The 25,661-nt window shown below is 38.9% G+C and overlaps 1 protein-coding gene and 1 long non-coding RNA gene across 4 annotated transcripts in view; one reads left to right on the forward strand and one right to left on the reverse strand.

Moving 5' to 3' along the window:
• Positions 1-7,238, reverse strand: part of LOC131737423 (uncharacterized) — a 12,932-nt gene extending 5,694 nt beyond the window's left edge. Inside the window, exons 1-4 of the long non-coding RNA XR_009329018.1 lie at positions 6,967-7,238; positions 4,669-5,077; positions 3,106-3,224; positions 2,242-2,314 (exon numbers count right to left, since the gene is read on the reverse strand). This is a non-coding gene — a long non-coding RNA (uncharacterized LOC131737423). The remainder of the gene's footprint in view (positions 1-2,241; positions 2,315-3,105; positions 3,225-4,668; positions 5,078-6,966) is intronic.
• LOC117414763 (glycerol-3-phosphate acyltransferase 1, mitochondrial-like) lies at positions 5,602-25,079 on the forward strand. 3 transcript variants are annotated; one of them, XM_059026105.1, is made up of 21 exons: positions 5,602-5,696; positions 9,274-9,410; positions 10,133-10,252; positions 10,509-10,582; positions 11,745-11,858; positions 12,178-12,324; positions 12,907-13,006; positions 14,151-14,287; positions 14,486-14,585; positions 15,127-15,339; positions 15,548-15,661; positions 15,925-16,010; positions 17,735-17,850; positions 18,297-18,367; positions 18,863-19,127; positions 19,637-19,779; positions 20,381-20,458; positions 21,151-21,288; positions 21,808-21,997; positions 22,265-22,323; positions 22,514-25,079. In XM_059026105.1, the coding sequence occupies exons 1-21, from the start codon at positions 5,603-5,605 to the stop codon at positions 22,628-22,630; spliced, it is 2,613 nt and encodes an 870-aa protein (XP_058882088.1). In that variant the 5' UTR covers position 5,602; the 3' UTR covers positions 22,631-25,079. The 3 variants fall into 3 exon arrangements, with proteins under 3 accessions (XP_058882088.1, XP_033880442.3, XP_033880443.3); XM_034024551.3 differs by lacking the exon at positions 5,602-5,696 and adding an exon at positions 5,976-6,301; XM_034024552.3 differs by lacking the exon at positions 5,602-5,696 and adding an exon at positions 5,976-6,153.
• Positions 25,080-25,661: the final 582 nt, after the last annotated feature.

Below are 25,661 nucleotides of genomic sequence, written 5' to 3' on the forward strand. Positions count from 1 at the left end.
GAGCAGCATCGGCACAATCCTGTGTGGTCACTTCATCATACAGCAAACAATTTTATAATTCCTTTGGAAAAATCTCTTTTGATGCCGACTTCCTGACAGATAGCTGCTCTCTGGCCTCTATGTGGAATATTGAAGCTCCTGACCCTTCTCTCCATTTCATTTCATGTTCTGAACATGCTTCATGATCTGCCCATTGTATTCCCTCAAGTGTAACATGGCTACTGTATACGACCCGCTGCCCTGCTTTGAAATCAGGGTGGGGTTTCCTTGCCTGGAGACACAATGTTTGTCTTGTAGCTCCTCCATTAGATTCACTTACTGTATGGATCTCAATCAGGCCAATGGGAGATGAGAAGGGTCCCTGCTGTGCACTAATGACCTTGGAGATGATTGGATAAGCACTGTTGTCTCTTGGCTTTTACTGCAACAACATACTATGGCCTGCTGAACTGATTTGACAAATGTCTTCCAGTAAGTAACTCCAATCTGCATCAATGTATATACATAATATATAAATACAAACAAACATATCTTTACATAGAAAAATAACCAACCATCTTCCAGAAGAAAAGCTAAAGGCAAGCCTACGCATATAACAAAAACTATATCAATATTTAATGTATGCAATCTTCTGGCAAAAGAAGAGCGAAGTGAACGAGGCAATATCTCACAATAAAACAAATGGCTTGCTAGTAATTGATTGCTTCAGCTGCACAGGTCTACTTGATCTCCTGAGTATAGCTGTTCTTACTTGGTCAGCTCTCTGGCACAGTGCTGCTGGAAACCCTGCTGAGAGCAGACAGAAGAGCCCTCCTGTGCTCCTCGGATGCACTTCGACTTTCAAAACCTAAAGTCTTCATTAGAGTCTGTCTAGTGACTGCTTCACCACCAAATCTGTCATACCTTGATTCACAATAATGTGTAACATAAGGTCAGTATTGAATGCAAACATAAAATGTACTCAATGAACTGTAATTCAGCACAACAAAATATGTAGTGGTGCATATGTTCCTCATTTTACATAGCTACGTTGAAAAAAATAATGGGTAATGTATAGCATGGTACAAAAAAACAGTAACAGAGGATTTGATTAAGCTAGACTAGAGCGAAATGTCATCTGGGAGATAAATGCATATTTAAAATGCCTTTGGTGATTTCTTATAAAAATAAAACAGTGTTAAACCTTTTCAATGTGTTCCTGTGTTACAGTTGTCAGCTGCCAGTGATTTATTCATGTAGGGTGCCATATCTTGTGCTAATAGTAGCATTACCATGATGCTTTTTATAAACTACCAAATGGGAAGTGTAATGTCTTTATGCAATTAACTATTTTAGTGGGACTGAAGTGTGCTTGTTAAGTTTGGCTCTGGGTACAGTCTTGTACTTGAAACCCTGTATTTTAGTAAAATTTGTGAAAATTAGCTTTGTCTCAGTCACTGGCCGTCACGGGCTTCAGTTTTGAGTGGCGTTACCTAACTGAGACCTGTATAAAAGTCAGAGTTAAGAGTTAATTGCATAAAGACATTACACTTCCCATTTGGGATGTCTAACTGTCCATTATTATTTGTTTATTTAGCAGACACCTTTATCCAAGGCGACTTACAGAGACTAGGGTGTGTGAACTTTGCATCAGCTGCAGAGGCACTTACAATTACGTCTCACCTGAAAGACGGAGCACAAGGAGGTTAAAGTGACTTGCTCAGGGTCACACAATGAGTCAGTGGATGAGGTGGGATTTGAACCGAGGACCTCCTGGTTACAAGCCCCCCTTTTTTTTTTTTTTTAACCACTGGACCGCACAGCCTCCTGTCCCTGTGTTTGCATCCTCTTTAGTATTGAAAAGACATTTTAATCAGCACTGTGACAGGAATGTGTCATTAATATCACTCCTGACCAGGATACACTGTGCAGGTTTTTCAGAAGCCTGTGCCTACCTTTATTTATTATATCACATCTTTTTTGTTTCAGGCTAAAATTAAAAGAAAAGTCAACCGTCTCCTTTGGAAGGTTTTGCAGCTGCTTTGGACTAATGGACTAAGTGTGACTCCCTATTGTTTATAGGAAAGGGTTTCGGGGGACTGAAGCCACTACAGTGCCTAAAAGCAGGTCCAAGAATGGCTCCCAAAGAGATAATAATGCTGTACTTCCACACTACAACACCTGCAGACTGCTCTTTTCACAGTGTGCTGAATGAAACACATGGGTTTCTAGTTTACACAGATTCCTGTCATTGCTCCTTACCTGGTTAAAAGAGAAGTACATTGTTTTGCACTGATGAATCTTCCCAAAAACTTTGATAATAATAAGGGCTCCCCTGAAATACAAAGATTGCCATTAGCTTAATTTGTCAATAAATACAAAGATTTTACATTAATAAAATGTTAAAACAACTAAATTAACTGCCTCTGCCATGGAAACATGTCATTTTTGTATATCAGGATGCCGCTACACAGTTTTTAGCCTTACTGTAAATAGGCTTCTTTCTTACAACAAATTGTATATTTATATGGCGACATTATATTTGTGATGTAATCTTCTCACTCAAGAGGAGTTCATGTAATCTTCTCACTCAAGAGGAGTTCATGTAATCTTCTCACTCAAGAGGAGTTCATGTAATCTTCTCACTCAAGAGGAGTTCATGTAATCTTCTCACTCAAGAGGAGTTCATGTAATCTTCTCACTCAAGAGGAGTTCATGTAATCTTCTCACTCAAGAGGAGTTCATGTAATCTTCTCACTCAAGAGGAGTTCATGTAATCTTCTCACTCAAGAGGAGTTCATGTAATCTTCTCACTCAAGAGGAGTTCATGTAATCTTCTCACTCAAGAGGAGTTCATGTAATCTTCTCACTCAAGAGGAGTTCCAACTTCAGAAACACATTATAAAAATATAAAAGTAACAGCAAGAGCATTGTACTGGTGCTAGTTTATTGTCAAACTAAATCAGGGTTCACAGCACTGCAACTTCAAATTACAAGATTAAGAGGGTTAAAAATATATCTGGGTGTAACATTAAAGAAAGAATAGGCTTCAGCACCCTCTAAACATCTCTGCTGTACAATGCTTCTATAAACCTGCTGCGATACTTCCATTGCTAGGAAGCGTACAATATTCTGTCAGGAGCCGCGATTCACTTCAATCTGCAGTGTGACTTGTGTTGCAGGCCGTGAGGAGACCTGGCTGCCCTCTCGACACACACTCCTGCCCTCTGCCCATTGTTTACAGTCTAAATACAACAGAAAGGAGAAGAAAGAAAAGTGAAAAGAAAGGTAGATCTTGTTTATTATAACAGCAGCATAGCTAAATCCTATCTAACATACACTGGGGGCCAATGAATTGATATAAACTGTTTAAATATGAAATTAGAAACAAATATCATTTTGCATACTGTAATTACAATTATTTAGATTCCACCACAGTTCAGATCAATTGAATAGATCCCATTATGTTGTATATATAACTAGTTTCATGACCAGTACACCTTCTAGAACCTCCATCTGTTTGTGTTACTAGCATTCCATTCATAAAGTATTAGTGTGCCAGTATTTGTACATGTTTGTAGAGTGCTTGTCAGTAAATTTATCAGTAGTGTTTTGCACAAAGGGTTCCTTTCCCCTGACTGTTCTGAAGCTTGGATGTCTTGTCTATGTACTGGTAGGACTGTCTGGACAAAGGTGGCCTCTCCAGTAAAACATACCCAGTTTATTACCTAATGCTTCACTTCATATCAGCCATGTGTATCCAGGCCACATAAACATGCCCTCTTGCATTGAGCCATGAGCCTTAGATATAGGACCCTGTTAAGCATGTGCAAAGATAAGGGCTGGTATCTAACAAGAAACATTGTCTGCAGGAAATACCAGTTTTATTAGTTGTATACCATTAATTATTGTACTCCTTTGCATCATAGCGTAAAAAATGGATCAAACCAAAAACATGCAAGTCTTAAAAACAATGTTTCTCACCAGACTTACTCCAGTGCACCCCCATCCCACCCCAAATATACTGAGCATCAAAAGAAACTTCTCACTTATATTTGGATAAAATTCACTAGATGTGATCGAAAAAAATGACAAACTCTGTTTTAGAGCAGGTGCAGAGACTTTTTATTGTGCTGACTAACAACTGACATCACGAAGATGCTGCAAAATGATCTGTTGCTCTTGGGCAGGTGTTGTGACTCTTGGTTTCCCAGTTCATGGCCTGTCATTGACAGAGTGTGTCTGGTTATACCGTCTCACCAGGTTTGAAATTGCTGGTTGTGAGCTCCCAAGACGGCGAGCAACAGAACGCTGCCCTAGTCCAGCCTCCAACATGCCGATTGCATGAAGGCGCTGCTCTCTTGACGTGGCATATTGTTTTTTTTCTGTGATTTTCTTTATTGCTTTTATTCAAGCTTGCAATTCAACAGCTGAAATCACTCCATATCCAGTGTCGAACCAACTCTCACTAATTAGGTGATTAAGTGCATATGCATCATTCATAGTCACTCAAGCATATCGTGGTCAAGGATGAATGATCGAGTGATTAAAAAGAAACCAAAAACATCGTCAATGTCTCATTTATATACCTTTTTTTTTTTTTTTTTTTAATAAATGTGTTTTAATAGTGATAAGTTTCTTTTGATGCTTGGTATACAAAACATAAAAAGAAACCATCAGAAAACTCACCTACATTGACCCTCTTGTCCAGCTTTCTCCAGCTGTCTAGTTTGTCCAGCCTGTGTTTTTTTTAGGTGCCCTGGAGTGAGGATCTTGATATCTCTCTTGATTGAAGCTCTCCCCTTCTCCACAGTCCTGCCATGCCTGCCCTCTAGGTCCCCCTGTGTGGAACACCCTGCTACAGAGAGAGTCTCAGGGTCCCCCAGCCTTGATAAGGGGTGTGCGATTTCAGGAAGCTTCAATGCAATCCCCAAATGTGAGGAAGCTCTTTTAATGCACACTGCAGCCATTGTGCCTCTCAGCTGAAAAGCAGCTAGATTCATTTAGGTGTGAAGCAAGTCTAATCAACAACTTTGGGTTGCTGCTGGCAACCGCTTGTCTTCTCTTGCTGCAAGCCACAGTAGGGAATCTGAAAAGACTGAAAAGAACTTTGTTAACCAGTTATATCAATTTACATACTACAAGAGGGTGGCTTTATGTTAGTCAAACTGGTTGTAATTCTGACTTTAAATGTTATATTATTAAACTTGTACTACTCATCTCACACAATACCAACTTCGCATTGCATGTTATGAACAGGCAAAGGTACATGTTTAAGGGAAAACATTGCATGAAAGTTATTTTTTGTTTTGTTTTTTTGCAGGTCCTATACTATTCCCATCCATCTTCCTAAAGATTAAATCACAGCTGCTCAGTAAGAAACAGTGTTTGGCATGGTAAGGTACAGCAGTACAAAACAAGATGTGAGGAGAACATTAAGTTCCAAATCCAGCAAAGTGACAACTTTCCCAACCTCTAGTTAATACGCAATAGATCTACTTGACCCTTAATTGATCCAGACAACTATAAACGCACTGTTGCTTCACATTGAGTAGTAACAGAATTGCCTGCATTCACAAACCTACATTTTTATCATCTGTCCAGCAGGTGAACGTGAATGGAAATGACAAACACTGGCATTAGTGTATGCTGGTGTACTGTAGCATTTCTCTGGTTATGTGGAAATGTTGGATTACAGTTATGGAACAAGTTTACAGGTAAGTGTTAGTGTAGATTACAATCATTCGATTTACGAATTTTACAGTAAAAAAACACTAGTCTCTCGAACCAGCATGACCAGTTTAATACTTGTAGCTTTTCTATCATATACTAAACACTGATGATTTTTTTTTTTTTAATCGCATATTAATATTCATTCTTACAGATGACATTAAGCATTGGGCGTCGGGGATAGAGAGACGTTATCGAAAACAGCGGCACTTTCTTTTTTTTTTTTTTTTTTTTTTTAACAAAAGCATGTGTGAAATACACAAGCCGCCTAGCGGACCTAAAGGAGAACTAAGGTCAGAGCAGTCTTTTTCTGCACACAGCAGCTGCAGTGTGAGAGCAGCTGTGTTCGTCACTTTCAGCGTCTTCAAGGACGGAAGAGCGAGAAACAGCACGGCATCTATAGAAAACACACCGGATATGGTACAAAGACAGTTCGTTTACAAAGTAAGGACACAGCAGCTGTATCGACGTTATACATAATAAATACTGGGGACTTGTTTAAGAAGTTGAGGTTATGTGAAAGAGGACAGTAGCAGTGGAGGGTCGAAAAGGGCCTCTTCTGCAGACACGCTGACTGCATTGCAGGCTGCCGGTAGGTTCATTGCACCATCATCGTACTACGGTAGTGAAAGAAAGATGGGATTATATATATATAATAAATAAGTGTAGTAACCGTCTAGGTTTTCCTACCTATACGTATTGTGTGAACTATTCTTTGTTTTAAATCAATTAACTTGGAGAATACTATTTTATTCTGTTAGTTTAGTACAACCGTAACTTATGCAGAATTATTTATACAGTAAAATATGCATGCCTATTTTAAGAATATGGACTGACATGCGCCGTCATAAAAATAATGACTATAACGGTGTAGTTCAGTTGCCAATAATAACGGTAAATACAAATGGTTTGCTTTTTTATTTTTGTAATGCCAACATAAACTGTCTAATAGAATTTAATGGATCATTGTGAATGAATCGCGGTTGAAACTTTCTATTTTAAAGTCATCGCGGTTAATTTTTAATGTGAATGTACACTGCAGGACAGTATCGTATTTAAAACAACGGTTTGTTTTTTGAGTTGACTAGGGCTGGTGTTGTCAAAGCAAGGTACATATTTTTCGTCAGCGTGCATCTATTTGATATATACGGCGTTTCAGTGTAGCAGTCTGTATATAACCAAAAAGGTTATGCAGTTTTATGTAGTCCTGCAGTAAATGTCTATTTGACCTACTTTCGGTACTAACACCGTACTTACCTTTTGTCTCACTGCTGGTGTAATGCTTTTTAAAAGTCCTTGCCCATCTGCTGTTTCCGGTTTTAATCGCTCTGCCAATTTTAAACAGTTTGACTGACTGATTGGTTTTGGCCGGATTTATAACTGACACACAGATTGTAACTGACAGTGGTTTTGCGTGTAATTTTCGAACGAATGACAAACAAATTGGGGCTGACGATTTATGAACACTGCTGAAGAATGTATTCCTCCTAAAATGAAATGCATTCTAATATGTCGTTTTCAGCTCTTAAACAGTGGCAGATGTTTAGTTAGCTATAACATTTTATAAGTAAGTTGAAGTCTGCAACGTTTTAGGAGCTGAGAACAATTAGAGGTCTAATTAGGCAAATTATTAGTTCAATTAAGGGTGTAGTTAAGTAATTGAGAGCTCAGTTGGAATGAAAAAGGAAGACACAGGGGGAACCGCATTTTCACAAGATCAGCTGAAGCAAAGTTTAAATTGACAAAAAGTGATAAAAAACGGATTGCCTTTCCATTTACATAAAAATATAATTTACACGTGTCTGCATATTCCTTATTCACAAGGGAATACAGGACTAAAAAAAGGTCAAACTATACTGTAATGAGAAGGTGGCTTTTTGTGCAGTGGAAGCACATTTTTATGGTGCAGTGTTCAATGCCCAAGTCTTGCTTAAGCTTCCACAATAGGATACAAAGTTGCAGCTTTTTAAATTCATCATTTAATAAATAGAGAACAGTTCGATTGATTGGTGTTACTTTTGTTACAGCTATTTACAATGTATTACCTGAATGTCATTCATATTTCATTGGAATTGGGGGGGGGGGTTGCAAACAAAAAATACTACATATCGAGGAAGGGTGTTAAATGAAAGAATGCTTGGGTGACCTGCCGTCAAATGACCCTGTAGTGACCACTCGGATGAATCCAATGATAAATGGTCACTCTGCAGTTTCGCTGTATGCTAGTGGTTTCGATGGAGTCTTGTTTAATAGGAACACAGGGCTAATTGCCATCCTGTATTGCTGTAAACCCTAACCTGGGGAATGCCAGGTGTTTGGAGGTAAACATTAAAAAAAGAAAACTGCTTCTGCTAAATAATATATCAACACATGCATGTTTTAAAGGATAGGATTGTGGTTCAGCTGCAAGCGTACGGTACTGCGGTTCCCCACCCATCACACACAATGTCATGGTCATATATTCACAACTATCTCTAACATTTGCCACGACCCTAAATTACAGGAATGTTGTCATCCCTAAGGTTTAAACTGTGTGGCTCATACACTGTACTGTATGATTGCATTTTTACTTGATGCTTTAAGAATCAAAATTGCCATCTCTCATTCTGACAGTAACCATTTGCAATGTTTCCTTCCCTAATTTGCATGGTTATGGATAAGTACAGTAAGTGTAGCTACACAGTTTTCAATCACAAGGACGTGCTATGATATTTAAGTCTAGCTATTGAGAAACACAGCATATGGACACTCTTAATGATGCAATAAACATGGGCTAATTTCTCAGCACTGTAATAACAGTGCAGGGAGCTCAGTAAGTATAGTCTGATTTGTATTTCATAATATTATTAAATTTAGATTTTATAAACTACTCAATCAGTTTTTGTTCACATAAATTTCCATTCGCTTGCTCCATATGTAGCATGCTTTTCTTTACTGTTGCCAAGCACCTCTGTTTGCTATTCTGGCTACCAGCAGGTGACATGTACAGGGCTGTAGAGTCTCCAGTGACATTTAGTCACATGTAGATATTTCTAAAATGGCAGCAGGGTTTTAACTGCTAATGCGAGTGCTGGATTCAAAACTAATCTGGTGTTTTGACATGTTTCTACATGTATGTAGCTAGCAGACACTCAACCCATAATTGAGCAACTTCTCCAATAGCAGTCTGAAACTCGTCCAGATTCAGTACAGGCTGTATTGTGTTCCTCAGTAAGTGGCTGTCACACACTGTATGGAATAACCAGTTTGATGAAGCAATTGGGGTTTTAGCAATACATACATTTAAGTGACATGTTGGAGCTTGGTGAACTTGGGGTCGCGCTGCTCTGTTAAGCAGCACAGTTAAAATAACCTCCTGTCCCAGCTCTTGTTATTATTGGGTCAGGTGATCAAAGTTGTGTTAAAGCAATGATGACATCGTGTGAAACATGAGTTGAACTATTTTAAGCATGGTACAGTGGAACACACATATCTCGGAGTGAATGAACATAAAGCAGTCATGTTCTCCTGACAGTAGACCTAATTACTTTGCTGTTTTAACAGTTTATTATTCTTTGTTTTTAGGTGTCGTCTTTTCGGTCTGTAATATAAGGAGGGGGATGGACGAGGCTGTGCTCTCTCTCGGGTCCCTAGACTCTGCCTTTGTGTCCAATTCAGTGGAGCAAGGTGGCGGAAGATGGAAACATCCGAGTGAAGACCCGGTAAGACGTGTCACGTTATTATTATATTAACAGCTTTACCTTCAGAGGAAGAGGCTAGACTTGTGGAGTAGTGGTTAGGGCTCTGGACTCTTGACCGGAGGGTCGTGGGTTCAATCCCTGGTAGGGGACACTGCTGCTGTACCCTTGAGCAAGGTACTTTACCTAGATTGCTCCAGTAAAAACCCAACTGTATAAATGGGTAATTGTATGTAAAAATAATGTGATATCTTGTAGCAATTGTAAGTCGCCCTGGATAAGGGCGTCTGCTAAGAAATAAATAATAATAATAGACTTGACTCCAGAGCTGTACCATATCAGAAGGGTGAAGGTGGCTCAAAGAGGTGCTCTCTTTGACCTTGCTGTATACAGACCAATTCAATTGGCTTTTGGCCAGGGAATAAAATTAATAAATAAATAATTTCAGTAATAAATTAATTAATGCAATAAAGGCAAGAGAATGTTGAGCAGTTTAATTTGTGTGTAAGTGTATTTATTTAATTAACACAATCGTATCTCTAAATAACAGTGTAATGGTCAGTATTTGCTGTATTTTCGCAGAGCGCTTTTCCCAGGTGGTTGCATTTGGTCCCCTGGTGTTAAAAGCCTTGTCTGTTCAGCTTCTTGTGCTTTGTTCCGTGCTGTTAGGGTGACACACTTGAATTTACCTGACACTAATCAGCATAAATTAGAAATTATATGCAAATACAAATGTGTCTTTCCAGGAGCGGAGTTCAAGCCCTTCAGTTCTTAGGTCCACGGCCTCAAAATGGAAAGAAAGCCTTCTGAACCGCAAGAGGCCCTTCGTTGGAAGGTGTTGCCACTCTTGCAGTCCTCAGAGTCACGTAAGAAAACCTAGTGTGTCTTTATGGGTTCCTTGACAAATGCATGTTTTTGTTTTATTTCATTTTATTTTTCAGACCCGTTCCTTTAATGTTCTGTAAATGTATCTGTAACGGTACGATATTAAACTTTTTTTTTTTTCTGTCAGTTTAACCATGTACCCCAAATCAAGCTCTTTGCCATCTGGCTCAGTATGAACCCATAATTACAACCTAACCTTGCAGTTGTTTTGAACAGCTCTGTTCTTCTTTTCTCCAGGAGAAGCTTTTTAATCCCAGCATCCCCTCACTTGGCCTGCGCAATGTCATCTATATCAATGAAACACATACTAGGTAGGTCTTCTCATTGTGTTTGTTTTGTGTATGTATGAGGCAACGTGGATCTCGGTTGATAGATTTGTTTGTTGGTAGATAATTCACCTGATTGCCACACACTGTGTGTGTATTTAGGGATTGGCCCTTGAACAGCAGGACTAGTTTCAGCCAGTTTTCTCATTTTTAGCTTTACAGAGGAACATTGCATGACTTGCTGCGCAAATTGTTTCTGCCTGTGCCAATAGGTTTGACCCACCCTTTGATCTGGTGTTTTCAGTAATAAACTACAGTACATCCTCGCTATAACACCCTTCATTATAGTGAACCTGGCCCCTGGATCCCAAATAAAAAATAAAAAAAAGATCATATAAACACACACTGTCAACATCCCGGTCTGTACGCACGGGATGCCACCTCCGCAGTGAAGTCAACTCTTTTGTCTTAATAAAAAGCGCACACTGTGTAACTATATACATTAAAAAACGAAAATCATTTTATGTTGCAGCAAAGCTGGAAACTATATTGATCGTTTGAAAATTGAGTAATGCAGGCGTATCCCTGTCGTGAATATAGGTTGTCAAAAAGCACTTTTTTGGCTTGTTCAGCAACGATGCGGCAAAGCAAAATTGATTAAAGAAAAAAAAAAAAGAGGATCTGATGAACTTTTCATGTCAAACTTTTCATGTTGGGATGATGTGGAATAAAAGCTCAGTTTGGGATTCTTGCATGTTGGGTTAAGATTGGGTGCACTTTGAAACGATTCATGTCAGATTGATTTTGAATAAACGTTCAGCTTCAATTCGGGATTTGTGCTTTCTGTACTGCGTTTCAATTCTTCAATGAATAAGATACAGCATACTTGAGACGAATAGGTATGTGCAATTCTACTTGTATTCATAATCTTATCTCATTAATTTACTCCAACAGTTTATCTTTCATTTTGATTGTCCTTTCGCTATAGCGAAACCCTCGATATAACAAACAAAAGGCTTGTACCCCAGCAGGTTCATTATAGTGAGGATGTACTGTACAGGAGGTTCAGTTTCACAAGTCCTTGTACTTGTGCTTCATTATGGCTTGAAACAAAAAGAAAATGCAACTGGATGGCATACTTGGGAAATGTGTTTTACATTGAAACGAAATGATGGATTCATTCATTTATTCATTCGCTTGCTTTCAGGCATAGAGGCTGGTTGGCCAGACGACTGTGCTATGTTCTGTTTGTTTTGGAGCGGGATGTTCAAAAGGACATGTTTGCCAGGAACGTGATGGAGAATGTATTGAACAACAGCAGGTATCATGAGCATATGGACTCTTCCCATAGCCTTTCCTTGCTTCAGTGGTTGCATGCCTGATGTCTGGAGTCTTGCAGATTACCTTTATAAACATCAGAACATTTTCACTTCCTTTATGAGATGATCTGCCACAATTGCCAGTTGACAACACTGTTGCCATATCTGCACCAATATGTGCAGTGCTCAGGTTTGTTGGTGAAGTTTACCATGCCTTGCAGACACTTGACATCTCTCTGACACTTCCAGCAAATGTGCCAATGAAAGCATCTGCATTAAAGGTTTTATTTTAATGATCTATTATTATTTTTGTCTCTTAAGGGTCCAAAAGGCTACTATAGATGTGGCAGAAGAAAACAGCTCAGGGTTGGAATCCCAGCTAGACCACAAGGCTGTCAGCAAAGTCAAGAGAAAGGCAAGAGCAATCCTCCAGGAAATGGTGGCCAACATTTCACCCGCTTTTATCAGGTAAACAGGCCACTGTATCTAGTGCTAGCTACTGGACAGGGTTAGGGTTCCCTTGGAAAGTCTACAGTTTCACATGCACAGTAGCTGCAGAACCTATAACGTTTGGAATATTCATTGTAGGACCTATGACAAAATGAGGAATAATGAAACGGCTAAAGATAACAATTGTTGCATAAACACTGATAATGTTGGGGGTTTTTTTGTCAGCATTATTACTATTCCACAGTATCGGTAGGCTGGCTAAGATATCTGTCAGATTATACTGAGCATGCTTTTCAAACAAACTATGACGCAACAGAGATCTTTAAATAAATGTATTGCTTCTTGTTTAGCTGCAGGATACACGCTGCTCGGTCTGTTTTTATATACTTTTGAATTGCTTGTGTATGTCACAGTTACATTTTTACTTGAATCTAAACCCGTTCATCCATTCTTAGTGTTTACAGTTGAGGAGAGGAATGTATGTTACTAACATATTTAAAATAGCTTATTGGTTGTGCAACTACAATTTAAAATTCTGTACGGTAGTGGGACTTTTAGTGCAAGGGAACTAAAGGTAACTTTGTTTTTCTGACATGAAAGGATAACCGGCTGGGTGCTGTTAAAGTTGTTTAATGGGTTCTTCTGGAGCATTCAGATACACAAGGGCCAGCTGGAGATGGTGAAGAAAGCTGCGACCGAGGTAAGCATGCACAGTGTAAAGTACCTATTTACTGATTGATTGGTTTAATTGTTTAGAAACTATAGGATAAATCAGAAGATATTCAGTTTCATAGCTGTAAGGGCTACTAAATGAAAAAAAAACATACAAGTGCACCTAAGCAGAAAAACTAGGTTTTCAAAATAACCATATTGAAATAATTTTGTCTGCATGTTAGAGCTGAAATAGGACTTTGTTTTTGCTATTTTTGAATGTTTAGCATAGCTACAAAACCAAGTGAAATACGTTTCTCACTAAAGGTGCATGCAGAGAGGATTAACAAAGCTGGAATTGAACTAGCTCCTAGCGTGCGTTTGGAGTTATGAATGTTGCTGGACTTGTGGTTTTGTTGCTACCGAATTGGGCATGCAGGTGGGAGGCAGTCTGGAATGTGTATCGCTTCAGTTAACAAGGGAATAGATTGTTGCTTTTCATAGGATAATTCCCTTGGTTACAAGCAGTGTGATAACTGTATGTTTCTGAGAATCCCATGATCACATTATTTGTTCATAATGAGAAGCACATCTAGCTTCTTGATGTGTAACTCTGCGCATGCTGGGTGTTGCAGATCTCCTAAGTGACTATGTCTTGATCTCTTGGTGAAATAATCTCTTTTGGGTTGCATACACTATTTAATTGGCGAGATAACAAAGTTCAAGGTACTCCAATGCATATGATCACAGGGTTCAAACTTTTTCTGTGGCCTCAGCATGACTTGTCCATGGCAACTAGTGAGGGAACTTCAACTGCCTCACAAAAACGTTTCGCACTGAGTGCCACCACAGTGGTTGTGATCCAGCTTTGTCCCACGATCAAAATTCAACCTTTCACACAGTTCTATCAAAGTCATTGTTGAAACGTTTTACATACACACAACACACTGTATATAACCTGTCTCTGGCACATTACACCATCAAATGCACTGCAATGGTTAACTGAAGTCATTAATAGTGATTTTAAAGGTCCTGCTACTATTGTATTCAGAAGACCAGTTAGCTTACAGTATTAATACTGGGTTAGATTCTGTCGCTTTAGTTCAGTGGAGCAGCTTTCATGGTTGGATATGGAAACCTACATGGTGTTGATTTATTTATTGCTTTTTATTTACATTTGTTTTGCATTTCAGCACAATGTTCCTTTGGTCTTCCTACCAGTCCATAAATCTCATATAGACTATTTGCTGATCACCTTCGTCCTCTTCTGTTACAACATCAAAGCACCGCACATTGCTGCTGGGAACAACCTCAATATCCCTATCTTCAGGTGGGTTACAAACAAACTGCCTGCTAACCCTTCTGCAAGAAGGGTGGGTGTTTCTAAAGGTACACTACTGGGGGATTTTGAATTAGATTGCACACTGTACATTGTTCAAAGTATTTACAAGGTGTCAATTAGGTTCTGAACTACTGGAAATAGGATTTTTATTTGAATTGACATTTTGTTTGTGAATGTTTCTTTTAGCACATTGATTCGCAAACTTGGCGGCTTCTTCATACGCCGCAGGCTGGATGAGACTCCTGGTGGAAAGAAGGATGTCTTGTATAGGTCACTTCTCCATGTGGTGAGTTTTGTCTTTTGCTTGCCGAAATGTGTTAGAATTACTACAGATACTACCGTGCTAATGTAAAACCACAGTCCCTTTCCAAAGTCCTGTGGTGTCCTACACAATGAGGACATTTTAAAAATAGGTGTGCATTGTTAAATATGCAGAATGCATGGATGGTAACCATAGATCCAATTTTCATCTCTCAGTTGGCTTTTAATCTAGGTGGGTTTGAAGAAGAAATTGACCGTAAAAATAGTAGAGCAAAAGGTATAAAAAGTGTATTAATAAAATGCTCACGTAAAATTGAATGTAATGTTAGTCTTTTATGTCTGTATTGTGAAAAAAAAAAATCTTAAAGCTGACCGCTCATATTTTTTCAATATTAGTTCTGAGCAATCATAGTTCTTCATTGCTTGGTTGTTTTGCCTCGCTGTTGCACGGAATGCCACCTCCTCAGTTTAGATCTCCCTGTGCAGAGCTCCTCTAGTTGCCGTGCTCCTCGTGACCTGTGATTTTGGGGGGGGGGGGTTAAAGTTCCCCTTCTCTCTGTTTTCAGTACACCGAGGAGCTGCTGAGGCAGCACCAGTTTATGGAGATTTTCCTGGAGGGCACTCGTTCCCGCAGTGGCAAAGCCTCCCCAGCCAGAGCAGGCCTTCTCTCCATTGTTGTGGACAGCCTGTGCTCTGGGTCGATTCCTGACATTCTCATTGTCCCTGTGGGGATCTCCTATGACCGAATCATCGAGGGAAACTACAACAGCGAACAGCTGGTGAGAACATTGACGTTTTGTAATTTGTAAAATAAATGTTTGACCTAAGTTTCTGTTCAAAGGCTTGTAGTTTGAAGTAAGTGTCTCTTTCAAAGTACTGACATGTGTATTTATTGATGTTCTATCAGCTGTGCACCATTTAAAATATTGACAGGAATGCTATACCTAGTGCAAGCTAGCATTGACTTTAGTATTATTGTTGTTCTAGGGTAAGCCTAAGAAGAATGAGAGCCTGTGGGGAGTGGCGCAAGGCGTTTTCAGAATGCTACGCAAGAACTACGGCTGTGTCCGAGTGGACTTCACACAGCCGTTCTCATTAAAGGTAAGGAACCTTCCAGGAATGTTTGTGTACTGACATGTATTACAACAAGTCATTTAACATGCTGTGGATGGCTGGATGTCCACACAGGAATTCTCCCTTGTGAACTGCAGCACTTCTTTATGACTTGTACAGTGCTAGGTTATGGATCTATCCAGACTTTTATTGTGTATTGTCAGTATCATGTCATGCTTCATTGTTTGGCTGTACAGTGTATTTTTTTATTGGGTTTGGTCAGTGCTGTAACCCTATATTGTTTGTTTCAGGAGTATCTTGATACTCAAAGAAATCGACCGCTTCCTGCACCGCTGACCCTAGAGCAGATCTTGGTTCCAACCATCCTGTCAACACGGTATGTTTAATATACTGTACACTAACCCGAAGAGTGAGGTATCTGTGTGAAGTACATGTATCTGAAGTTTGGATTGATGACCCCTACACCGTCCTCTTCAGCAGTCATGTTTATTATCACCTTTTCTACTGAAACATATACGTTGTGCAAAGTACTGCAGTTCCAGGAGACCATCTGTATTGCTTTTCAGCAGGTTTCTTTTTTTTTTTGGGGGGGGGGGGGGGGGGAGGGGTTGACTTGCATCTTTCTCAAGGACACACGAAGGTTACAGAGAGTAGGGCTGCTGAGCACAGCACCTCGCTGTTTTATCTGCAGGACAGCAGTAAGTGATTGGAAGTTGGCAAATGCTCCTGTTTGCTTGTGCTGTCAGTCTTTTTTTAATTTGGTTCCCAGTTCTGTTCCAAAATCATTACAATCCATTAAACATATTCATAATATATGCAGCATATGTTCAGGCACTTTATTATGTAACTGATTACACGGCTTCATTACTGTAGGTCTTAAAGCATATTGCATAATAATTCTTGTATCTGTGTGGGGTTTTTTTTGTTTGTTTTTTTTAAATCTGCTGGTGTACAATGCTGAGAATTTGCTGGGCTTCTCGACTGACATTTTCAGAAAAATAAGTTATTTCATTAAACAGATCATGGTTATTAGAAATTTTAAAGGAGAAATATTTAATGTACTGTCCAATAGCGTTGTTTTTTTTTTTTTTAATTTTCTTGGTCACTGTTGCAGAACAAGGTCTGTGGCAGTTAAGTTTTAATCAGAGATTTATAGTGATAATAATCTGACAAGTATTTGTGGCAAGGATGGCTTTGTGTGGCGTGGGTGGTGACATCAGACCAGAGAAGCAGTACACAGACAACAGCAGGTACGAGGCTGAAACTACTGCAGCCGTATATTTATAAAATAAACAAACAAAACACTTCTACAAAAACATAAAAGAAAACAGCTCAAGGGCCAAAACAAATAAACACAGCACGTAAAATGAACATGTATATTCGTTTCTAATATAGCAATTGTTTCTCTCTTACCACAACTGTCTTTCCGCCTCTAACACTCTCCGTCAATGAACCCAGAGTGGGTCCTTTTAATCTCTGTGGCTGGAGCTTTAATTGCCTATTAATCAAATAATTACCTTATTTAGGCTCCAGCCACATTCCCACGAGAGTTATAGGGTTTTAACTCCATCCACACCGACTACACATCATCAGACTGGTTTTTCGCCGGTCTCAAATAATAAATAACAATGACGAACAGTCCTCGTCTGCCCGCACATAAACACAATACAACAATAATAATACAAATGAAAGTAATACATAAATATACACAAGGGGTGGGCACCCCATCACAGTATTCTACAGCAAATATCTGTTTTTCTTGTTTGATAATATACCTAGTATGTATTTAAAGTCCTAAAGTACATAAGAAAAGCTTGGGGACAAGAAAAAGCCATTCGGCCCATCAAGGCTCATCCTGTGTTAGCACAGAAGAGATGGGGGGAACTAATTTAAGAGCACAGAATCTAGTCTTTATGTTCCAAGTGTTTAAGATCTTACTACTTCACCTGGTAGGCTATTCCATGCATGTGTAACTGTGTAAAAAAAAAAAAAAACGCTTCCTGCCTTCTGTTCTAAACTTTTACTCAGCTTCCATGTATTCCCACTTGTTGTTCTCTCTGTGCTAAACTCTAAACAATTTCCTTGCGTGTTCTTATGTAGTCCAAACCAGGTCCTGTTTGATGAGGAGGAGGCTGAGCGGCATAACCTCAGAGACCTGACGGATGAACCCTGGAGACGACAAGTGATTTCCAACTTGGCAAAGCATGCCCTATTCAGTGAGTGCCCGTTCCCGTCTTCCTCGTTCTAATCTGTGGCACAGCAACACCATGCTGACTATCATCTGAAGTGTTCTGCTAATCTTAAGGTTTGGGGTTTTCAGTACAGTAGTTATTTCTTGAGGAAAGTTTGCATAAGATATTAAGGGTGTTGATAGGATCAAAATGCACCCTTCTGGCATAAGCCATAGCTGCATTTCTTTGAGTGTTTTACAGAACCAGTGAATATACTTGGATTGCATTGTTAACCCCGCCCCCCCCCCCCCCCCCAAAAAAAATAACTTACTCAAATGTACCCTTTAGAATGAAATGCCAGTAGCCAGTGCCAGGCTTCTGAAGTTGATCCAGTACATTTTAAAGGCAGTTTCAAGCTGCTCTGATAAGGGTTTCAAATTAGTGTTGCCTCTGAATTATAAAATGCTAATGCTAAGTTTGTCTCTTTCCAGCTGCCAATAAATCCTCGGCTGTGATGTCCACTCATATAGTCGCTTGTTTACTTTTGTACAGACACAGACAGGTAAATGTTTGGTAAAATGCCTTGAAAGCTTGCAAACTGTCCTGCATTTTTTTGTGTTTTTTTTTTTTTTCATTTTTTCTGATGTCTAACATGATCCTGATTTTAGATCTTTTGTCCTAATGGAGGAACTGGATATTGGGATAGTTGTTTATGCATATTTGCTACAGCTGAGGGCACCATTTTTTTTTGTTAAAAATGTGCTTTAGGATCTTTGACATCTCCTAGTTTATTTTTATTCACGTGATTGATAATCAAGACACACATTGTAATTCGTCCATGTGACCAAATACCAGAACCCCCCAACTTAAATGAATAAATAGTGAAGAAGCAGTTGGCTTTTATCTACAGCACTTTCTACAGGGTCTGATATCTGCGAAGGGCCTCGTTTTTCTAGAGGATAAATATATGAAACCTTGTTACACACAGTCTAAAGTAACTATAGCTCAGAGGTGAGAGACGCCTAAGTGAATTGCACTTCTCTCTCTGTTTTTGCAGGGTGTCTGTTTGTCGAAGCTGGTGGAGGACTTCTTTTCCATGAAGGAGGAGGTTCTTGCTCGTGATTTTGATCTGGGCTTTTCGGGCAACTCTGAGGATGTTGTCATGCATGCTTTGCACCTTTTTGGAAACTGTGTTAACATCACCAGTGCCAGCCGCAACACTGAGTTCTTCATCTCTCCCAGCACAGCTATCCCTGCCTTATTTGAACTAAACTTCTATAGCAATGGCTTGTTTCACGTTTTCATTACTGAAGCCATCATTGGTAAGTAGTAAAATCTCACTTCAGTAATGACATTTAGTTCTGTTTTATTCTACTATATAATGTAATGCTCCTGAGAGGCAGTAGACTTTTGATTGCACTGCACTCTGAAAGCAAGCTTGGAATGTGATTGTCCCCAACAGCACACGCTACCCCCAGTGGACATTCCAGGGATTTCCAGGCACCTGTTTCTGAACTACTGTATATCCCAGTTTGAGATTTTCTAATTGCATTGTTTGGTTTCACATCCGCGCTTAACTTTAGGTGTTCTTGTTCCAGGACTATATCAACAATACAGCTTCATATGAAAGGCTGATTGACTGCATGAGATGGTGGCTTTGAACAGCTGTATGGGCGGCTCTGCATTCACTGCTTAGCTGAGACCACCAGAACTTATTGCACACAACACGGCATAACAGCCATGTATAGAAATGACTTTGCAGTTACTGCTGACCAGTGCTGAAGCTGAACTTATGCTCTATTGGCATGTTTTGTATTGATTCTCCTGACAGCTTGCTGTCTCTTTGCTATGCTGAGGGAAAATACCACAGAAGTGGTACAGAGCACATCAAAGATACTGGTAAGCCAAGAAAGACTGATCCGAAAAGCTGCAGGCCTCTCCCACTTATTGTCTAATGAAGTGGCTGTTGCTCTGGTGAGTAAAACGAATTGTCTCTGTATTTTAAATCATGTCTATATTACATTATCTGATAAGGTAATCTATGTTTATAACTTATCTCGAACAGGAGGTACAGTATTGTATAGTGAAACAAATGCAAGACTTATCTTAATTGTAAATTGACTTCCAACGACTTTCTCAAAGCGATTTACTCCAAATTGACATCAACATTATTTTTGTCTGATTTGGACAAAATACCATTTGCTATTCTAAAACAAAAATGAGACCACAAGACTGCTTGCAAGCCCTGGCATCAGATGTCAGAGTTGTTTATTTTTTATTTGGTATCTTTATTCGCTGTGTTATTACTTTGTGAAAAAATCATGCTAGTGGCATTTTGGAGTAAATGGCTCTGAGGATCTATCCGTATATGTGTTGAATGACTTGCTGTACTTTGCAAGCTCACTCAACATCAGACATCGGTCAGTATATAGTGCCCCTGTCACCATCGCTCCCGTGGGTCCATTAATCCTGAACTGGATTTATCGGCATATTGCTGAATGCCTGTTAAACTCCCAGTTGTTAGAAAGGGCTGAATCCATATCATAATTAATGGGCTGTCCTTTTCCATGAACAGCCTTGCCAGATGCTATACCAGGTTTTCCATGAAGCAGTGGGGAGATTAATCCATCATGGCACCCTTCTGGTTGCAGAGGTAAGCTGCATGCATTCAGTGTGTGTGTGTGTGCGCTGGCTGATGGCATTACAAGTGGTATTTTTATCAACTCTACTTTTATGTGTTTACATTTGAAATAGGGCTGCAGAAATATCATTTAGTACTCATATGTCACTTACATCAATAATTCACTCACCTTGGTTCTCGTTACTTGCTATAGGGATTTCTATTTTTGGTATAAATCAGTTCCATAATCTGTAGCCTACTGTGAAATACAAGTTTTATAACATCTGAAAGCACACTGCTTAAAGTTAGTCATTTGCAGTCGTGATGTATGTTTTATGCCCCAAATCTTACATTTTGTTTCAGCTTGATCAGTAGTTGAGAATATGCATGTACATGAAGGCAATATCGGCATCCTAACAAATGGCAATTGTAAAAACAAAAGAATATGTATTCATTTTGCATTTGTATTTATTTTACATACACTAGAGGGCCTCAGTGTGACATGCATTGTGTGATATGCTCTTATAAGCCACCCATGCATCTATGCATGCAGAACAAAGTGTTTATGAGGTCATTTATATCATTTGGAGGTTATCGGTATGTGGATGTTTTACAGTTTAGTGCATTACATTGGATTATTCTCCACGTAAATTAGTTTAAGATGATTGTTTCTAAATAGAACAGTTAATCTATACTAGCTGTTGTAACTCCCTCCCCTTCTTCAGGAAGATCAGGAAGATCTGAGCCCCAGCCTGACAGAGGAACCCTGGCCAAAACAATATCCGGAGCCTCTGTCATGGAGGAGTGATGAAGATGATGAAGATAGTGACTTTGGAGAGGAGCAGAGAGACCGGTACCTCAAGGTACAAACTCGTCAGTGTTCTGCTGTGCCTCGCTTCTGTACCGTGTACTGCAGAAACATAACATGGATTTTCCTGAATACATTTTTATGTAACATCTTGGTATTGTACAAGAAATAGAAACTGCTACCGCCACTTATCAGTGATGCAGATCCTGTTATATTTATATATATTACAAGTTAATTCATATATAAGAATCTTGCAATCACATATGCCAATCCTCTTTTTTTTTTTTTTTAAAACAACTATTTCTATGTATTTATTGTCGTATTTTTTGTAAATTAAATTAAGTATCTCTGTGTTTGTAAGGTTTTTTAAATCAAACCTCTAACAGTGCATGTGTGTTCGTCTGAATGATACAGTATGTAAAACGGGTTGTTTTGTAAACTTATTTTGAATTGTAACGGTATTTTAAGTTTGCCACTATTTTTATATAATTTGAACTGAACCCTTTGTCTCTGCACACCGGCAAAGGTTTGTAATTGCAGACGGTATCGTCGGTGACATCACTTTTCTTTCTAGGTGAGCTCATTGCCAGAGCACCAGGAGTTCATGACCTTCCTGCAGAGCATTCTGGGTCCTGTAGTGGAGGCCTACAGTTCAGCTGCCATCTTTGTCCACAGTTTGAGGGGCCCTGTCACAGAGAGGGATTACACCAACCAGCTGTTTAAGTACCTGATAACAAGGACAGAGAAGAAAGTGGCTGCTTTTGGTGAGTCAAATTGTTTGTGTGAAAGGTACTCCCTACAGTAGGTTCTGTATAATATTATGTGAATAGTGTTTTCTTTAGGGTATTGTATCCTGTAAAGCTAAAGCATTTTATTAATTTTCTTTTAGTACTCAAATGCAAATATTCTTTAAAAAATGAGTTTATTTTAATTGGCTGACATTATATATATATATATTCTAGTGCCTTTTATTACAGTCTGTAATAAGACACGGAGATGACGAGTATAATGTTTCTTTTATTTGTTTTTAGGCGAGAGTGCCACCCACCATCTTGTGAAAAATACAGTGAAGACCTTTAAAGAACTTGGGGTACGTTCTTAATGAGAATATCATAACCCTATTTACAGTTCATTGTTATGAACATCAGAAGCCATATATATTTTCAGTGGCTGTTTCTCTTCTGTTTTTTGAGGATGGGGATTAAATAGAGCAGTTGTGTAAATTCAGAAATACCAATACTGTGTAAATTAGTTTTTTTTTTTTTCCCTCAATTGTGTAGGTGTTCAAAGAAAAGCGTGAAAACAGCGTGAGCGTCCTGGAGCTGAGCAGCACCTTTCTACCTCAAGCTAACCGTAACAAGCTGCTCCAGTACATCCTTCACTTCAGCGTGTTATAAAACAAACCCTCTCCTTCACTGGCAAAGGGGCTTGTACTGTCAAACACAAGGTGCTGTTCTAGCTTTACCTGGAAGTGCCTTTATCAAGTACTAACAAATATTAGACTGTATCATGTACAGTTATTAACGCACAGCAACCATCATGCTTGAAAAGCAAACAATCCCATTAACACTGATGCATTCATAGTCTGTCTTTGTGTTTAGTACACTGGCCTGTCAAAGCCCTCTTCTGTGTTGTAAAATCAGTTTTTTTTTTCTTTCTCAACTCACTACTTGCTAATAACTGAATATCACACAGTTCTAAAAATATATATGGTTGCCTTTTGTATAAAAATATGTAGAAAATGGAACTGGGAGTACACTACAATTAATGTAAGGGCATTACTTTTCTCGAAGTAGCTCCGATTTATTTGTAAAAAGATTATTGCAATATAATTTGAGGGTTGTTTGAAATGGAGCCTCTAAAACCATATGCAACTGGGACAAGGGATGCATGAGTTAACCGTTAGTTGTCATGTCTCTATTGGAGGGAATAATTCATTCCCTTTCTGATGTGCGTACCCCTTTCTGGCCTGAAAGGGGTGAAAATAAAGTTACATATGCAATTCAACACTGTGAGATATAGTCGGTCAAATTAAAGTGTTTTCAAATATTTGTTTTGGTTTGGTACAGGCTGTTCTATCTTTAGTTAGAGCCCGACTAACAGTTGCTCTGTGAAGATTAACAGAGGCAACATATTATTGAAACAACTTTCAGCATTGTTTTCACACTGGTTATAGTGGACAAGGCATGAGATTCTTGTTGTAGAATACACATTGTAATACTGTACATGTGAAGGAGGTGATTAAGAGAGCTAGAGTGGTAAGCTTCAGAGCTCCGTTGTTGGGCATGACTATCTAGCAGAACAGATAGCGATGACACTGGGGCATCTTGCTGCCATTGTCCTGGATGTACATCCTGTACTGTTTCCTTGTTCCATTTCATAGCTTTAGTTATGCATCAGAATAGCTCTTGTTGTGTATACAAAGCCTGCTTTTAGGAATGCTGCACTAAATCACAAACTAACATATCATACAGACTGCAGCAGAGTTTAGACAGACATACACTTCAGCAGCTGCCCGGGCCACTGTGACATAGCCTCCAAGCCTCGCAGGTGAAGTGCTGCAGATGCTTTTTAAAACTGACGCCTTCTGGTGCCGTTTTAACCAAAAGCCATATAACATAATCTGAGAGAGCCTGTGGACATACTGCTGTTTTGAATTTAATAACATTTTAGGATCTACTTACTGTATATTATTTTTTAAATTGCATGTTTTGCCAGTGTTATCTGTGTTAAGGGCATCAAACCTCAAAAGTGCTGAGAATAGTTCCTAAATTCAAGATGCATTTTTTTTTTTTTTTTGGTGTAGAAGAAAATAGGTTGTTGTCTTGGTGTGCTTTGTGAAGGATACACAACAGTTTTTAATTGTTGTGTCTTCAGAAATGCAAATCAGTGCTTGCCACTAAGGTACATGCTTAGTAATGATTGTAGATACTGTGTGTTGCATTGTCATATTATGTATGTTAAACTGTACCAAGCTTGTTTACATGTGTAGAAAATCCAATCGTCCAACGTATGTTGAAAATCTTAAATCGTGGAAATGTACCTCTCTACTAACCCTATTATATGTGAAATCAGTGCAGGGGACAGTGCATTCAGCTAAGATGTACATTTTGAGTTTTCACCTACAACAAAAGTAGTTTACAGTGAAGATAGCAAAAAAACACAGATCCCTTTTCCATGCCTGGGTAAACAGTATAAAAATAACTGGGACTAGGTATGAGATTATGCACTTTCACACAAAAACATATTTGTAAAAATAACCATCATTAAAATGTGAGCGTGGGGATCTGATTTCCTGTTCAGCTTCAGTTCAAGACCATTAACACTTATTGCTGGTTTGTAATCTGCTGTGGTTTGCGTCATGCCGTACTAAAGATTTTTAAAATGATAAGCTCTGAATGTTTTGTTTAGCCTCTGATTTGAATATGAATTGAGATGACCTGAGGAAGTAAGATCCAGAACAAGTTTGAGAAGCAAGAGCTCATGATTTAAACTTTTAAAATTAAAGAATGTGAATGCCATTACTCTGTAATAATGCAATAATCATAACTGCAGGAATATTTATCAGGTCAATACGTTTTTGTTTTTTTTGTTTTTTAATGCATGCTTCTAATGTTCATATTATTACAAGACTTCTGCAGCAGGCTGTATTTGAATACCCCGACTGCTGCTGAAACCTAGTTCTTATAATCACTGGTCTGGTTATGCGTATTGATTTTTACTGGTGTTTACTTGGAGTATAAATTCAGTTTGTTTCTGTCCTGTAACATTGATCCTGTAGTGCAATGCACAGTTGTCATTCAAGTTGTTTGTTTTTAAAATAAAGTAACAAACTAACCAGACAAATATACTTCTCACTTCTTGTGAATTTAAAATATGTTACCATGGCAACAGACCAAAAAACTGATATTGGACTCCATCCTACGTCATCACCTTCTTCAGGGTGTAGTGCCTGTGCCACTTAATGTCAACAGCCACCATATTTATCACGAATTACAACAAGCACTGTAAAGCGGACAAAAATAGGCTACGTTCAAAGAAGTAGTGCTTTAACCTTATCAATGTGACCAGGTGGCAAAGGAAACTAAGCTTTTTAACATGATTAAGACTCTGCTATGCAAATGTGACCCCAGGTAACACACTACCGTGTTCTTATGTGTTCAGACTGTGGGAGCTGCCTGACAAAACATCAGTATTGCACTTCACTTCTCACATCTAAAGGCCTGCCTCCATTACAAATAGCTGTCTAAGACCGTACTGTGGCCATACTCCTTACACAGTGTTTTGTTTAATAGCAGAGTTTGTATGTGTCTACTCCTTCTCTGCTTCTCATTTCCTGGAATAGTTGTACTTGCTCTTTCTGTAGCCTAGATGGCAGTAGTGGTCTTTAAACTTCTTGGTGACTTGCAAACTCTCCAAGTCATGAAA

This window comes from Acipenser ruthenus, chromosome 7, assembly GCF_902713425.1.
Source record: "Acipenser ruthenus chromosome 7, fAciRut3.2 maternal haplotype, whole genome shotgun sequence".
Lineage (NCBI taxonomy): Eukaryota > Metazoa > Chordata > Actinopteri > Acipenseriformes > Acipenseridae > Acipenser > Acipenser ruthenus.